This window comes from Manis javanica, chromosome X, assembly GCF_040802235.1.
Source record: "Manis javanica isolate MJ-LG chromosome X, MJ_LKY, whole genome shotgun sequence".
Taxonomy (NCBI): domain Eukaryota; kingdom Metazoa; phylum Chordata; class Mammalia; order Pholidota; family Manidae; genus Manis; species Manis javanica.
This window is the reverse complement of record NC_133174.1, coordinates 140,075,726-140,091,592: the sequence shown is the minus strand read 5'-3', so window position 1 is coordinate 140,091,592 and position 15,867 is coordinate 140,075,726. Positions and strand designations below refer to the sequence as shown.

At 57.2% G+C, this 15,867-nt stretch overlaps 2 protein-coding genes and 1 long non-coding RNA gene across 7 annotated transcripts; 2 read left to right on the top strand and 1 right to left on the bottom strand.

The window, feature by feature from the left end:
- Positions 1-695: 695 nt before the first annotated feature.
- LOC140847453 (uncharacterized) lies at positions 696-1,758 on the bottom strand. The gene is made up of 2 exons (XR_012127454.1): positions 1,638-1,758; positions 696-1,420 (listed from the first exon to the last, which is right to left on the bottom strand). It is a non-coding gene; the product is annotated as an uncharacterized lncRNA (long non-coding RNA).
- RENBP (renin binding protein) lies at positions 1,474-8,174 on the top strand. 5 transcript variants are annotated; one of them, XM_036991030.2, is made up of 11 exons: positions 1,474-1,596; positions 2,215-2,324; positions 2,476-2,551; positions 2,750-2,825; positions 3,008-3,180; positions 3,647-3,871; positions 4,368-4,449; positions 4,556-4,731; positions 5,402-5,533; positions 7,847-7,934; positions 8,030-8,174. In XM_036991030.2, exons 1-11 carry the CDS (start codon positions 1,489-1,491, stop codon positions 8,155-8,157), a joined length of 1,374 nt encoding a protein of 457 aa, XP_036846925.1. In that variant the 5' UTR covers positions 1,474-1,488; the 3' UTR covers positions 8,158-8,174. The 5 variants fall into 5 exon arrangements, with proteins under 5 accessions (XP_036846925.1, XP_036846928.1, XP_036846927.1 ...); XM_036991032.2 differs by lacking the exon at positions 1,474-1,596 and adding an exon at positions 1,722-1,742; XM_036991031.2 differs by lacking the exon at positions 1,474-1,596 and adding an exon at positions 1,785-1,935.
- A 136-nt stretch (positions 8,175-8,310) lies between these two features.
- On the top strand, positions 8,311-13,305 carry NAA10 (N-alpha-acetyltransferase 10, NatA catalytic subunit). The gene is made up of 8 exons (XM_017676840.3): positions 8,311-8,582; positions 9,031-9,129; positions 9,583-9,641; positions 10,460-10,505; positions 10,579-10,694; positions 10,893-10,937; positions 12,230-12,314; positions 12,986-13,305. Exons 1-8 carry the CDS (start codon positions 8,562-8,564, stop codon positions 13,220-13,222), a joined length of 708 nt encoding a protein of 235 aa, XP_017532329.1. The 5' UTR covers positions 8,311-8,561; the 3' UTR covers positions 13,223-13,305.
- Positions 13,306-15,867: the final 2,562 nt, after the last annotated feature.

The window sequence follows — 15,867 nt, the reverse complement described above, 5'->3', positions numbered from 1 at the left end:
CTCTGCTACCAAAAGCAGCCGCCTCTGCCCTATAAGTGCACCTGCCTGGGTGGTACAAACTGATTGGTAAGGGGAAAGCCCAGTCCGATTTCACCTCTCGTAGGTGAGCTCTTTCCCCCTGCTGTCTCCCGCCTGCTTCCTCTGCTTGGTTCGTGGAAAGCAGAGTCCTGTTGATTTTAACCCTGGGAGCCTCTGCCCTGTCTTCCCACCCTACCAACTCTACCCTGAGTCTGTTGGCTTAATAGGGGCAGTGGGCAGGCACATGTCCTTCAGATAGGAGTGGTAGGACAAGGGTTAACGGGTGCTGTGTGGAGCTGGCCCCAAAAGGGGAGGACCCTGTGCAGATCTGCCAGGTATGTGACACATGGTTCCGTGTAACATCTTCCCACCCACTCTGCTGTCCCTATGCTCACCTGCCTCAAGGAGACCTGCATGGTACTCCAGAAGGCAAGGGCCACGCCAGCAGTGTCTTGGCACTGATCTAAAACTACGGGCCTCCAGTCCGAGCACGCCACTCCTCAGCCTCCTAGAGAGCTGCCCGTGGAGAGGAGTGGCCCCAGTTCTCCACGTTGGGAGTGGCCGAGGTCCTGTCCAACGGACCCAGGGCCAGGCGGCCGACCTGTAGTAACCTTAGAACCTTCTACATGCTGAGGTTCATCGTTTGCTAGGCATGAGGAGAACAGAGTGCAAGGAAGGCAGGGCAAAGGTTGCCCTTTATAAATAATGACAGGCATCTGGGCAGCGTGGGTAGATAACGAGCCCGGCTGGACCGAAAGCCTCAACCCTGCCCCTAAGCATGAGCAAGGCGGAGAGTGGAGGCAACACAGCAGCTACAATGCACAGCCCCGCGCAGGCCGGGAGGTCAGACTCATTCCCAAGCATCATGAAGGGGAATTCTGTGGGGTTGGGAGGATCAGCTGGCAGCAGGAACTCCGCCCACCAAGCAGCCATTGGAAGGAAGGCGGCAGCCACTGTGACATCAAAGACCAGAGAACAGCAGTGGGGGGCTGTGGTACAGCACCATGCCCGAGACGGTTGGAGCTGCACCGATGAGGCAGAGGCCCAGTTACACTGTTGGGCTGCAATCCATCCTTGCCAACAAAAGGATGACTAACTCAGAAGTCCAAACCTCCAGAGCTACGCCAGGAAGCCAGGGGCCTCAGGCAGGGAAAGTAGGGGGCAGTTCAGCCAGCTTTCCTTGAAACACTGGATCAGGTCAGGCACTCACAGAGCCACCCAAGATCTACATGCTGGAAGACGGGCCTGGACGACTTGGGGGCCTGAGGGCACAGAGGTCCTGGGACACCCACTCTGACCTGCACAGTCACTGTCTGGTTTTTGAGCTGTGTCACTTAGTGAAGAAATCCGCAGCAATGGCCAGCCGCTGGTTGCTGACGGAGGAGCTGATTTGTCAGAGAGCCTGTGGGGTCAAGGGTCACAGGGGCCTCTGGATTCAGGCATTTCCAACTGTCCCCTCTTCTGTGGCCCATGACTGTGCTGGGGCCACCGCCCACCCCAACAGGCCCTCTCCAACCACCACCACTACGGCCTCTCTCAGGGCTCAGTTCAAGGGCGGAGAACCGTGGCTTGTCCGGGGTAAGGCGGCCCCACATCCCCACAACATCCTGCCAGCTCACCCAGCATTTCCCACCACATCTTGAGGGAAGGGCGCCCAGCACTGGCCATCACAGGGCTCTGCTGGACTCTGCCGCGCGAGGGTCGCAGCGGGGACCACCTTAGGGGTGAGGCTAGAGCGCGGAGGCGCAGACGCGCGGCCGCCAAACCCCGCCCCCGGGGTCTGGCGGAACCTCCGGGAGTGGAGTTGGGGGAGGGGTTAGGGCGCGCCTGGATCAGCTGAGTGACAGTCACGGGATCCCGACCAGCAATCTCTGGTATCCTGGAGGAGGAACGTGCCGGGGTCTCCTAGTGTGGCAGGCCAGTGGTGGGACCCCTCGAGGGGGGGGTGTTGTTCTGTGCAGATCTCTGGAAACGGTGGAGTCAGTCCTGAGGCTGGTCCCAGGCCAGAGCGCAGAGCAGCACAGGGGTGGGGGAACCCTAAGGGCTGGGTCCCCAGGCCTGGAATCTTAGGGGAGATGGCTCAGGTGGCCCTGGTGGTGACCTAGGTCACAGAGGAGCCCAATGAGGAGGCTGGGACCCTGGGAAGATGGGGAGACCTGTGGGGGAGCTGTGCCTCCAAGTCCTGAACTCCCCCAGGACATGGAGAAGGAGCAGGAGAACCTGCAAGCGTGGAAGGAACGTGTGGGGCAGGAGCTGGACCGTGTGGTGGCTTTCTGGATGGAGCACTCACATGACCAGGAGCATGGGTATCCCACACTTTCAGCAGGGTTTCTGCCTCTCCTGACCCCCCGCCTCACTCTCAGACAACTCTGATCTGCTGGACCCAGTGGAGCAGTGGTCCCGTGGTGGGTGGGTGCAAGGCCTCACTAACTGGCCTCACTAACTGGTGTCCCACAGGGGCTTCTTTACCTGCCTCGGCCGCGATGGGCAGGTGTATGACGACCTCAAGTATGTCTGGCTGCAGGGGAGGCAGGTATGGATGTGCCCAGGCTTGTGGGTCTCCCAGGGCAGAAGTCAAAGTCGCGCTGGCCTGTCATACCTGGGCACGCACACACAAGGCCTATCATTTCATCTCTACCTCCCATGACAGGCACTTAGGACTCCCCCACACCCCAGCGCCGAGGACACCACTGCTCCTTACTTCAGCCATGTTCCTTCTGCTCCCCCACAGGTGTGGATGTATTGTCACCTGTACCGCAAGTTTGAGCGCTTCCGCCGCTCGCAGCTTCTGGATTCAGCCAAAGCAGGTGCCCCCTCCCTGCCCCCATCGCCCCAGAAGCACCTCCAAGTTTACTCAGTAGTGCGTGTCTGCCTAGTTTCCGGATGGGTCTAGAAGCCGCAAAGAGCCTGGAGACACTCAGGTGGAGAGGAAGGGGGAGGTGGGGGTGGCCTCATCTGAGTTCTAGCATGCCAACTTCCCAACCACCAGGTGGCGAGTTTTTGCTGCGTTTTGCCCGAGTGGCACCTCCCCGGAAGAAGTGTGCCTTTGTGCTAACACGAGATGGCCGCCCAGTCAAGGTGCAGCGGACCATTTTCAGCGAGTGTTTCTACACCATGGCCATGAACGAGCTGTGGAAGGTGACAAGGGAAGAGCGGTATCAGGTGCGTGGGAGGAAGGCTGCCCTGTGAGTGTCTGTGCCCTCGCCTGTGCTTGACATGGTCTTCTGATGTATTCCTGCTCCATGTGTGAGTCCCCTCTGCAGGCTGCATCTGTTGTCAGTGTCAGTCCTTCCCCTGGGCCCTCATGGTCCCAGGGCTGCTGGCAGTGTCCTCCCCCCCCCGTTATTATCACTGTGTGTATACCAGGATTGCACCCCAAAAGTCTCCTTCATCTTTGAGCATCCCTGCACCCCTACAGTGGCCCTGGGCAGAGAGGGACCAATCCACCATGGTTCCCAGCAGCCAGCCTAGGGCCAGGCACAGAGCAGGCCCTCGGTGAAGGTGTCCTATGAGTGCGAGGGGGAACACAGCTCTCCCACCCCAGAGCTGAGTCCTGGGGCCCCTGCAGGCCAGGACCTGGGTCAGGACACAGCCTCCACCCGGATCCTGCCCCTCTCCCCCTCCCCAGATTGAAGCGGTGGAGATGATGGATGAGATCGTGCACTGGGTGCGGGAGGACCCGTCGGGGCTGGGCAGGCCCTGGCTCTCGGGGACCCCGGCCTCGGAGTCCATGGCGGTGCCCATGATGCTGCTCAACCTAGTGGACCAGCTCGGGGAGGCGGCCGAGGAGCTGGCGCGCAGCTATGCGGAGCTTGGGGACTGGTGTGCTCAGAGGATTCTGCAGCACGTCCAGGTGGGGGGCAGGAGGCACCTCCTCCATCCACACCCAGCCCTGAGCTGGGCCCCAATGGCCCCTCTGTACAGACAAGGAGACACTGGGAGGCCTGGCCGGGGTGACATGCAGCCCAGAACCCGGGGAAGGTGGAGGGCCCTGGGGGAGCTGGGTGGGGCCCAGGGTGGGAGGGAGGGTGCCAGAGCCCCAGGCACATCAGAGAGCAGGAAAGCCGGCCAGGCCAAGTCCTCCAGGAGTCTGTGGCCAGCCCAGCCTGCCCGGTCTCCATCCCCATTCAGTGTGACTCCGTTTCCACCTGGGGGTGAGGAGCTAGGCCTGAAGCAAGGGTCAGAGGCTGTCCAGGCCCTTGGAAGTGAATTGGCCTGTCCTTAAACCCCCCGTTGAGTCAGATCCACCCAAACCTGCAGGTCATGGAGGGAGGGAGTGTGGGAGGGTGTTTCTGCTTGGATGGTTGGGCTAAAGGCAGAATTGTTTTCTCCCATTCGTCCCTTGGCAGAGGGGTGGGCAGGCTGTGCTGGAGAATGTATCGGAAGATGGTGAGGAGCTGTCTGGGTGTTTGGGGAGACACCAGAACCCAGGTGAGGCACAGGGCGGGCAGGCTAGGGTCTGTCCTGGAGGGGAGCACTCAGCCTTGGGGCCTGGGCTTCAGATTTGCTGCCTGCCTTAACCCCGTGCCCTCACCAGGCCATGCACTGGAAGCAGGCTGGTTCCTGCTTCGTCATGCCATCCGGAAAGGTGACCCTGAACTTCGATCCCACGTTATCAACAAGTTCCTGTTGTTGCCTTTCCGCTCTGGATGGGACCCTGACCACGGAGGCCTCTTCTACTTCCAGGATGCTGATGGCCTCTGCCCCACTCAGGTGGGAATGTGCCCAGGGCCATGTGGTACTGGCTTGTCCAAGGCTTTTAGCCCTGGGAGGTAGGTGGGTGCTGTCATCACCCATTTCACAGAGAGGGACCCAGGACTCAGAGCAATGAACTTGCCCAGCGTGACCCCAGTGGTAAGGTCGTGACTTCTGTGCCAGTGGTCCTCAACTTATGTGCATAGGGAGGCCATTAGGGAGCATGCACATGGCTGATGTGGAGAGACATGTCCCATTCATCTTTGAAAGGCTCTCCTGGCAATTCTAAGGCAGCAGCAGCAAGAGCAGATTTGCACCCTTATGTCTGCTGCCTCTGTGTCTTGATCCTACTGATATGAAGAGGGTGACTGACCCTGCCACCAGCAGGATCTGAGTGGCCAAGGGGCTTTGTATGGACTTGCGAGATAGACAGGGTTTGAGTTCCAGGGCTAAAGGGGAGCCTACCCCATGCTTGCCCCTTGGAAGGGAGCAACTTAGGGTGATTCCAGGTCAGGAATCCAGTTCCATTGTGAGGGGCCGTTCAGACCCCCAGAGACATCTATCCCATGATTAAGTTCCAGGTGCTTGGAGTGTGAGCCAGGACCTGAAGGATGGGGGTGACTTTCCTGCTGAGAGTGGTGGCAGAGTGTGGGACCTAGGGCTCTTAGACACCCACCTCTGCTCTCAGCTGGAGTGGGCCATGAAGCTCTGGTGGCCACACAGTGAAGCCATGATCGCCTTCCTCATGGGCTACAGTGACAGTGGGGACCCTGCTTTGCTGCACCTCTTCTTCCAAGTTGCCGAGTACACCTTCCGCCAAGTAAGTGCTGCTTCGTGGTCCACAGCCCTCTGTGGGCTCAGCGGGGATTTAGAAGAGATAGTAAGCCACCATTCTGCCGCAGGCTGTCCTGGGTTGCAGGAAGAGGCTGGGCAGGGATGGGGAGGCTCGACTTGCAGCCCCTTCTTCCACCATACTGGGCATGGTCCCTCAGCTGGTCTGGGAGTTCCTCGAGGTCTGGGCCCTGGCACCCTCTGTTCATTCAATAAAGTGCCCCCTGCCTCCCTGGACCTCACTTCAGTAGTGGGGGTGGGGGGCAGACTATAAACAAGTAAATAAACATATAGATGGTGATGAGAGCTATGGAAATAAAGCAAGGCCAGGGGCCTGGGGGCTAGGGGGCGGGAACAAAGGCATAAGGGGAGTGTTCTGCACAGAGGAGTCGCCTATGCCTAATGTAGGTTTTACTGGGTGCTGGGGCTTTCGAAGGGAAGGCTGTAGGGCACAGGGAAAAGGCAGACAGGAGGCTGTAGCTGTCATTCTGGCTGGTGCGGGTAGGCTTAGCCTGGGGTAGAGGCTGCAGTGCGCAGAGGGGTCAGAATGTCATCGACTGGGAGAGGTCTGGGTTGGCCGCAGCCATTTGAGTGTCATAAGATGGATGATGCTTTGAGCCATGGGGTAAAGTCAGCTTTTGAGTACAGAATAAGGAAGCAGGGAATGGGAGGGCCCAGCAAAGGAGACAAGAATTAGCTGTGAGTAGGAGGGAAGCCAGGGATCCCCCCGAGGCTAAAGTGCTATGAGCAGTGCTGAGCTGTACCAGCTGCTGCCGAGGGGACACTTCAGGTGCTGAGCTTGGAGGTGAATGAAGATTCCTAATGTGCTTCTAAAGCCACAACTCACTCCATCTGTAAAGCCCAGTACAGGGGGGACTATAAGAAGGACATCTTATTCTGGAGTTTGTGGGCTTCAAAATCTGCTAGAAAATGACATCTTTATTTTCATGAATCTCTAACTCAAACCCAGCATTTGCTTCCATTATGAACAGAGGCACTGAACCACCGTGCTATTAGCAACGTGCAACTTTGTCACCAATAGAAGTCTCAGATGTCTTCATACTACACTAAAATGAGAGGCATCTTCAAGTATCACATATGCTCATCACTATTTCCAAACACAGGGGTCATGAGACCCAGGCTCTATCTTTTTACTGAATGTATTCATAAAGAACATGTGTTAAGAGGCCACCAGTTCTAACTGCATTAAGTGAAACTTAAGGAATATGTTTTAATGGCATTGAACAATTACAAGAGTTATAGTCAACAAGTAAATCATTATGCATTGACCAGCATAAGAATACAAAAAGCAAAAAGTCAGATATCCACGGAAAAAGTGGACAGGAAACAATTCTTCATTATCTTCCCATGTCAGATCAAGTAGTTGAAAAGTTAAGGACATGGATGATGTCACTAGAAAGATAGAATGAACAGAAACAGAACTAGTTTTATCCCCTATGGTGAAGAATACACCAAGTCATAGGCCCTAATTTAAAAAGACACTTTGACAGTGGACTTTGATGTCATTGATTTCCTGTGTGATCTTTCTGAGAAGGGGCTCTGTTGGAGTCTCTATCGGGAGGAAAGCAAAGGGCCTAGGCTCTAAGGTTCATCCTTGAGGCCTCTGAAAGGAACTGACAAACCTGCATGGGACAGGTGCCCATTGGGATGTGATGCGGGCAGGAGAGAAGGAAGGATTGCAGAATTGGTCAACAAAGCTGCTGGGCAGGGGCAGGCTTCAGGTTGCTTTGAGGGAGGAGGAGCCGTGTTTAGAACACCCTGCCAGCAGGGCAGGAGTCAAATCTCAGTGCTGGATGTCTACAATCCAAGGGAGTCGCTTGTTGCACAGTTGCACGCCAGGTCAGCACTCCATCAGGATTCTTTATTTCTTTGAACCAGTTTTATTGAAGTACAATTTATGTACACTTAAGTGTATCCTTGTTAAGTGTTCACTGAGATAGGACAATTTGCCCATCTGTGTACCCACCAGCAGCAATGCAGATTAAGTTTCTATCATCCCCAAGCAGGGTTCTTGCTGCAACTGGCAGCCTGACGCCACTTCTAGCAGTGCGTTACGTAGCTACAGACCCCCACCCCCTGCAGAAGAGGAAAAGGGAAAGCCCCTCTCTTCCCAGTTTGTCCAGGACGTGGCATTGGGTTTAAGAGCACAGATTATGGAACCACATTACCTGGTGTCACCCCAGGCTGTGACCGCGGGTAATGGTGCAGTGGGGACGGTGAGCACCTTGTGGCTTCTGGGCGGCTCCTGCAGGCGCTGGCTGTCACTGTCTCGTTATTTCAGTTTCGTGATCCCGAGTACGGGGAATGGTTTGGCTACCTGAACCGAGAGGGTAAGGTCGCCCTCACTATCAAGGGGGGTCCTTTCAAAGGTGAGTGGGAGACAGGTCAGGGCCGCAGGGGTGCGGGGCACTAGGCTGCCCCCTTGGCCCTCCCTCCCAACCTGCTGTCCCGCCTTTCCCCACAGGCTGCTTCCATGTGCCGCGGTGCCTTGCCATGTGCGAGGAGATGCTGGACGCCCTGCTGAGCCGCCTGGCCCCGGCACCCGGCACCCGGTCCCCGCCCGCTGTCCCCGCTCGCCAAGGCGCGAAATAAAGTTGATGCCGCTCCAGTGCCGCTGTACGCGCTTCTGTGTCGCGGGAGGAGGGGGATGTTCTCCTTCGGGTTAGCCCCGCGCTGACGTTCGCCCGGCCATTGGCCCGCTCCGCGGACAGGCCCCACCCCAGCACTGACCTGCCTTGAGGATTGGCCGAGCAGCTGAGAAGGCAGGCCTGGCACCGTGCACTTCCGCTCGGTGTCTCGGCGGGGCGCGCACCGCCCCTTCCGCCGCCGCCGCCCCCGCGAGCCCGGGCCGGGCTCAGTCCCAGCCCCAGCCCAGCCCAGCTCCAGTCTCAGTCGCAGCCCCAGCCCTGGCCAGGTCACCCCAGCGTCGCCTCGGAGCGCGGCGGAGCTGACTGCGCGTTCACGACCCGCTGGGAGCCGCAAGCCCCGCCGTCGTTATGAACATCCGCAATGCAAGGGTGAGGAGCCGGGACGGGAGGCTGTCCGCGCCGCGTGGGTGCAGGGCCAGGTGGCCGCGTGCGCCCCGGCCCGGCAGCCCCGCGCGCCTGCCACCGCCGTGCACAAAGAAGCGAAGGGCACTGTCTCCGTGGGGCTGGAGCTACCTGAAGAGACGGCCGGGGGTGCTCGGGGCGTGCTGCGGGGCTGGAAATCCCTTCTGTGCGGGGTGTCGGGGCTCTTTCGGGTGGTGTCCGGAAGCCTCCTGACTGGCGCTCATGTTCATTCCTAAAACAGACAAGTCCTGCACAGCAGCTGTGGGCCAGTCCTGTGCAAAGACAGATAGTCACAGCCGTGCGGGGTGGGAGGGTGCCCCTAAGTAGACAGGGAGTGGGATTCCAACATGACTGAGGCCTACTCAGTCAGCCCAGTCCCCGCCTGGCCGCATTCCACTGCCCTCCACCTCTGCAGCCAGAGGACCTAATGAACATGCAGCACTGCAACCTCCTGTGCCTCCCCGAGAACTACCAGATGAAATACTACTTCTACCACGGCCTGTCCTGGCCCCAGGTGCGCAGCTGTGGCACTGGGGCATGGGGAAAACCAGGCGGGAGAAAATCCAACCTGGCTTGGCTTGGGAGGAAGGGACAAGGTGGTAAAGAGCCCCAGGGTTGGTGGGGAGGCGCATATGGGTGAGTGACTACCCCGTGTTTTCGGCTGAATGGGGTGGGGATGGGCAGGAGTGAATGGAAAGGAGATGCCTAAACAGGGCTGAGAAAAAGGCAGGATTCCCACCTGTGTCTGTCCTCTTCCGGGCTAAGGACATGGGGCAGAGTGTGGTGGGGGGAAACCAAACCCCTTAGCCTAGAGAGGTCAGGAGCTGTCATTAACCCCCCACTTGACCTGCTTCTGTCATGCACACAGCAAGAGGCAAGCGGTGGGTGGGACCAGATGTCTGCCCTGGGCTCCTCCAGCTCTGACAGGAAGCTGTATTCTGAGTTCTTTCTCCTCTGTGTCACCCAGCTCTCTTACATCGCAGAGGATGAGAATGGGAAGATTGTGGGGTATGTCCTGGCCAAAATGTGAGTCGCCAAGGAGGGAGACAGAAGCTGGATGCCAGAGCTGGGGGGGACTTTGACGGGGGGGACTCACACGACCCGCATCTGGTGGGTGCTGCCTGGGTTGGTGGCTTTCTTTGTCTTTTTTCAAATTAATTAATAGACCATTTTTTCGCCTTCAGGTTTATAGAAGAGTTAAGTGGAAAATACAGAATCCCATATAACCCCTCCCCTCTCCCCCCTAGTTCCCTCTTATTATTAACATCTCTGTCGTCCCGTTGTTATAACTGATGAATCAGTATTGATACCTGGTTATAAAGTCCATAGTTCACACTGTTTCATTATTGATGTTGTACCTTCTGCGGGTTTGGAGAAATGTTTAATAACATGAATCCACTATTACAGTACTTTACAGAGTAGTTTCACTGCTCCAAAAATCCTCTGTGCTCTTTCATCCCTCTTCTCTCCCACCCTGTGGCAACCACTGATCTATTTAAGGTGTCCATAGTTTTGCCTTTTCCAGAATGTCCTGTTTGGAATCATAAGGTATGGAGCCTTTTCAGACTGGCTTCTTTCGCTTCTTCATATGCTTTGAAGTCTCCTTCATGTCTTTTTGTGGCTTGATGGTTTGTTGCATTTTAGCACCGAGTATCAGTATTCTATTGTATTCTGTTGATACTACACGTGGGGTTTTGAGAGTCCCAGCTCTACCCTAGCTAGGTCTTGGGGGACTTTGGGGCCACCAGAGGAATTTGTGTTCCTACTGTGCTCACACACCTGTGTGTGTGTGGCTGCATCTGTACCAGGCTCTTTCTAGCCTCTCTCCTTTCTTATTGCTCTAGGGAAGAGGATCCGGATGACGTGCCCCATGGACATATCACCTCACTGGTGCGTAGGGCCCACCCAGGCTCTGGTGGGGGCCAGTTGGGGCAGCCCTTGAGATCCCCCTTTCTCCCACCAGGCTGTGAAGCGTTCCCACCGGCGCCTTGGACTGGCTCAGAAGCTGATGGACCAGGCCTCCCGAGCCATGATAGAGAACTTCAATGCCAAATACGTCTCTCTGCATGTCAGGAAGAGGTGGAAGCCAGGGCTGAGGGAAGGGTGGGGGGAGACAGAGATATGTGTTGATATGGGTCCTGAGGTGCCCTGGCTTTGGAGAGGATCCTGGAAGTGGGATTAGTGGTGAGGGGGGCCTAGGAAGAGGGGCAGGATCTGGATATGCTATCCCTGCTTGGCCAAGTCTGTGCAGCTCAGCAGCGCCTTGTTCCCCTGCAGTAACCGGGCCGCCCTGCACCTCTATTCCAACACCCTCAACTTTCAGTAAGTAGATTGAAATTTTTCTAATGGAGTGGGGTGGTCTCAGGTCTGGCACATTGAGGTGGCTGAGAGGCCTTAGCTGCCTTCCAGGTAGAAGGGCAGGGGCAGCTAGAGGAAAGAGCTGGAGTCATCTGAGATGGGGAGCAAGCTGTGGACCCCACACATTGCCAGGCTGCCTCCTTCCCTCTCAGTGGTGACAGCGCCTGTCTGCTGTAGTCTCCTCAGGAGGATGGGTGACGTGTCCTGCTGGGTGGGGGGCAATCACTGGATGCCGGCTGGAGCTAGGTAAAGGGCAGCATGGCAAGGAGCACACAGGCCTTTCAGTGAAGGTCCAGGAGTAGAGGTAAGGGCCCAGATAGGAGCACAAGCTGGGGAGCAGGACTCAACCTGACCGGGCACACAGAAGCATCTGAGCGGGAGTAGAAGAAAGGAGAATGTGGTGCTACAGAACCCTAAGCATGTTCACACAAGAAAGGCCGTTGGCAAAAGCAGTGGAGGGATCTGGTGCCCTGGGTGTCCTAGTGGATGAAGGCAGGTTTGCCCAAAGAAGTGGGAGTCTTGTGTGCCCCACACAGGGCAGAGAAGGCCTGGTAGGGAAGTGATGCACCTAGTATATGGTAGCAGAAGCTGCTGGAAAGTGAGGCTGGGGTGGAGAGCCCACTGGGACAGCACTCAGCTTTAGTTTGGTGGGTGATGAGGAGGGACTGTTTAAGAAAGGCCATGGCTTCTGGGCTGGGCTTTCGAGGAGGGATCTTTGACCCAGATGCTGGTGGTCAACAAGTCCAGGGTCTTAGGACTGGCAAGGCCTTCCTAGGCCATCAAGTCTAGTTCCCCTCCCAGTGGCATGGCCCGAAGTCTGCCCATACACCTCCCAATGCACGCATGGCCCCCGAGCTGCTCAGGCCAAGGGCCATGCTGTCTGGCAATGACTGCCAGCAGCAGAGGCCACAGCACCCATCCTCTCCTGCTAGGCATAGGGACCGGCCATGTACGCTCAGTAAGTGCCAGGGAGCAGGGCAGGCAGGGGGAGAAGGGATGGCTAAGTTCAGGCTGTCAGCTCACAAGAAAGCATAGACAGCACCTTGGTAGCCAGGTTAGAGGTGCCAGATGGTGGCAAGACCCAGGTGGCACACTTTCTGCTTACTGCTGGAGAGAGCAGAGGGAAGGACACATTGGAAAATGGGGCTTGATGTCTCCGAAAGGGTCCTCTGGTGGGGAATGACACCCTGCCTCGCTAACATGACGGTTTGCCCTCTGATTTTGGTCCCTCCTCCTCTCCACTCCGTGCCCCCCAGGATCAGTGAAGTGGAGCCCAAATACTATGCAGATGGGGAAGATGCATATGCAATGAAGCGGGATCTCACCCAGATGGCTGATGAGGTAAGAGTCCAGTGGGGCCATGGGCTGCAGCCCTCACAGAAGAAGAAAAGCAAAGCAGGTAGGGGAGGCCCTGCTGGAGGGACCAAGACAGTAGGAGGCCCGTGATGGCCCAAGGCAAGAGGGACCAGGAGCCATGGCCCTCTTCATCTCAGTGTCCTCAACTGTCAGCTGGGGAGCTGGGCCTTGACAGGGCTTTAAAGGAAGCCATCACCCCAGGAGTCCGTTCTCTGAGGAAGAAGCCTGTACCACCCAGGCATGATGTGAAAGGTGAGAGAGGAGGCCCCTGGATACGCTGAGAGCTGGGGCCCAGGGAGAGCCATGGCCTGCCCCGAGGCTCAGGGGTAAGACAGAACTGGGCTGAGGAGTACGTCAAGGCCCTGTCCAGGGCTCCTCAGTGGGCAGTGCTGTCCAAATGGCTTTGCAGCAGCCACTGTGAGGGAGGCAGGAGCATCCTCGCTTTACAGGAGAAGAAACTGAGGCCCAGAGAGGGCAGAGCCAGGACCGAACCCCAGTCTCCTGACTCACTCCTGTGATCCCTGCCCTGGCTCTTCTGCCTCTCATTGTGCCCGCTCCCCTTTCCCCTAGCTTGGGTGGTGGGAGAGGGCCTACCTGGTCTGCAGGCTTAGGCCCTCTCTTCTTCCTCCCACTTCTCCCTGGGTTCCTGGGGGCAGCTAAGGCGGCACTTGGAGCTGAAGGAAAAGGGCAGGCACATGGTGCTGGGCTCCACTGAGAACAAGGCAGAGAGCAAGGGCAACTCACTTCCAAGCTCGGGAGAGGCCTGTCGTGAGGAGAAGGGCCTGGCTGCTGAGGACAGTGGTGGTGACAGCAAGGACGTCAGCGAGGTCAGCGAGACCACTGAGAGCACTGACATCAAGGACAGCTCAGAGGCCTCTGACTCGGCCTCCTAGAGCCTGTGTGTTCCTCTCCCCACCCTGGCCTGCCTGTCCTGTCCTCACCCAGGAAGTTTTAACAATAAACTTCACCCAGTGGCCTTGGGGAGTTTGCATGTGTGCGTGTGCACATTCAGGGAGATGGGGAGCATGTGGACCTCTTCAGCCCCTCTGTGTCCCTGTGGATGTGGACCTCACAGCCTTTGGGCACAGTGTGTCCTGCCGAGGCCAAGTCGAAGGGAAGAGTTTTGTTAGGACTTTGGAGGGGAGGCTTCTATGTCTGATGGCTTTCAGGATCTTTGGGCCCAGGGGAGGGAGACCCTGGAGTTCTGGGAACCATCCCTGCCATGGAGGTAGATGCTCTGACCGCTGAGCTCTGCTCCGCCACTGTCTTGCTGGGCTCCAGATGTGTTAAGTCCAAACGCTTATTGGGCTTATCTACTGATGTCCTCCTATATGGGTAATGGCCCAACTAGCTACTCAGTTGCTCAAGCCCTGGTAACTGTACTCCCCTCCCATCTGAAAGGACAGCAAGTCCTGTGTGTTCAACCACCATAATACCCTTTGAATCTACTCCCTAACATAAGCCTTAATTGAAAATAATAGACTTTATTTTTAGTAGTTTTGGATTTACAAAACTGAGCAGAGTTCCCATGTACCCCTTCCCCATCAGTTTCCCCCCCATCATTAACATTGTGCATTAAATGTTGCATTTGTTACAGTCGATAAGTCAGTATTTATACATTACTATTAACTATTGTCTAGGGCTTACATTTCCTTTGTGTTGTAGGTTTTTTGGGCTTTGACAAATGCATGTCATTTCATGCAGAATACAGGCATTCCGTTTTTCATGGCTTCACTCCAACCCTAAAATTTGCTCCTATTCTTGGCCTCCCTGACGCTTCCCTTTCCTCTGGCTGCGCCGCCACTTGCTGCTTCCAGTCCCTGAGCGAGCTCTGCCTGGGCCGCCCACCTCCCAGCGGAGCTCAGCACTCCTGAGCTGTCACTGTACCTTAAGCGCCGGCTACTGGAGACCGCACGCTGCTTTCCCAGTAGGCTGAATAATTCGCCTCCGGGTACTGGAGCTCGGTTCTCTCGTTTGCTGGCGCCTGCCACGTGACAAGCAGGCAGCCGGGAAACCTGAAGCCGTAGGGTGGGGCGAAAGTGTGTAGGCGTGCGCCTGCCCGTTCTCAGGTTTGAGTGAGGCTGTTGCGGGCTCGCTGTAAAAGCCTCGCCTTGCCTCGCCCTGCCCACTCCTGGCGTCAGTCCCTTTACTACGCAAGCCGCAGCGGGCTTCGTTCCCAGGCTCTGATTGGTCCGGCGAGGGCGCACACGCGCTTTCGGCCGCATCCGGCGCTGGTCGGTGAGAGCTCGCAGAGGCTCCCACGGCGTCTGGTGGTGCCCTCCTTCCTTCCCTGTCCAGCCCATGGGGGTCGGCCATCTACCCTCCGTGCCCTGCGTTCCGGCGGGCCCGTTGACGCTCAGCCACCCCCAAGCGGTTGGGTTTCCTGGGCGGGGGCGGGGGGCGGGGCATTGGGGAAGCCGCCGGCCCTGTTAGTCCTGGGCCCAGCGCTTCCCCCCGCCTTTGGGAGGGGCCGCGTCTGGGTCGCGAGCCCAGCCGAGGCTAGAAGGCTGAGGGTGGGAAAGCAGGTCCCTCTGGTCACCTCGCCTAGTGGCTGGGGGTGCGCTCCGGGGACGTCTCGCCAGAGGATGAACCTAGTCACAGAGTTGCTCAACCTTGACTCCTGACTCCCCCGTCGTTACACTTCTGGAAAGCTGACTTGTAGAAAAACAGGAGGGATGGCACCGCATCTTCACGTGGGACCCCACTGTCCTCTTCATGCTCTCCTCTCCTCTCGCTGACGTGGTTGGCTGTAACAGCCTCCCTGTCCCTCTCATCTCCCCCTGGTCCATCCTCCACGCCCCAGATCTGACTACCTCAGCCCTGCATCACCCCTCAGGACCAAGTGTACACTCCGCTCGTCGACGGGTTTAGCAAGATCCCGCAGATGTGGCCTGGTCCTGCAGCAGGGTCTTGAAAGTGTGGCTGGATAACGGGCATCTGGATTCTTTGAAGGAGAACAATGGAGCTGAGACTAAAACAAGCAGTAGGGCCTTAAATGCAAAACAGGCTTCCCAAAAGTCGGGGCTAATTGAGGTTTTAAAGCAGTGGCTGATGGGGCATCACAAGAGTATTTCTGGACTCAGAAAAGGACAGAGGAGAGCATTTGAAAGTAGGGTCTGAGGCTAGTATGGCAGGAGGTTCCTGTGGGCTTCAGCCCTGAGTCTGGCTCTCCTGAATGGGTGAGGGACTTTTGGGGACCCGTCAAGGCTCAAAAGGAGGGTAGAGGTCCAAGTGTGTGGGAATTGGCTGATGAGGGGCATGGGTTCCTGACACAGGTGCAGGTTCAGAGGTGGGTGAGCCCTTGTGGGAAGACTCAGAACAGTGGTACTGAGACCAGCTACAGGAAGCCCAGGCCCAGGGCCTGCTGGGGTCTGGCCAGTTTACAGGCTTTCCATCCCCCTGCCTCATGGACACATGGCGTCTTAGAGAAGGGATTGGGTATTGCGGGAGTGGGGAGCTGGGGTGGGGTACGTTTTCTCTGGGCAAGAGAATTACTCAGTTGAAAGGCAGGAAGTACCCACACAGCCTCCCCTCCCTC

Bases quoted from the DNA above. Each gene is read 5' to 3' on its own strand.
- RENBP (XM_036991030.2), top strand. From the start codon at position 1,489: ATGACTGTGCTGGGGCCACCGCCCACCCCAACAGGCCCTCTCCAACCA. The intron at 4,450-4,555 runs GTGAGGCACAGG...TGCCCTCACCAG, and splicing joins GGGGAGACACCAGAACCCAG to GCCATGCACTGGAAGCAGGC. The intron at 4,732-5,401 runs GTGGGAATGTGC...CTCTGCTCTCAG, and splicing joins ATGGCCTCTGCCCCACTCAG to CTGGAGTGGGCCATGAAGCT.
- NAA10 (XM_017676840.3), top strand. From the start codon at position 8,562: ATGAACATCCGCAATGCAAGG. The intron at 10,938-12,229 runs GTAAGTAGATTG...CGTGCCCCCCAG, and splicing joins TCCAACACCCTCAACTTTCA to GATCAGTGAAGTGGAGCCCA. The intron at 12,315-12,985 runs GTAAGAGTCCAG...TCCTGGGGGCAG, and splicing joins TCACCCAGATGGCTGATGAG to CTAAGGCGGCACTTGGAGCT.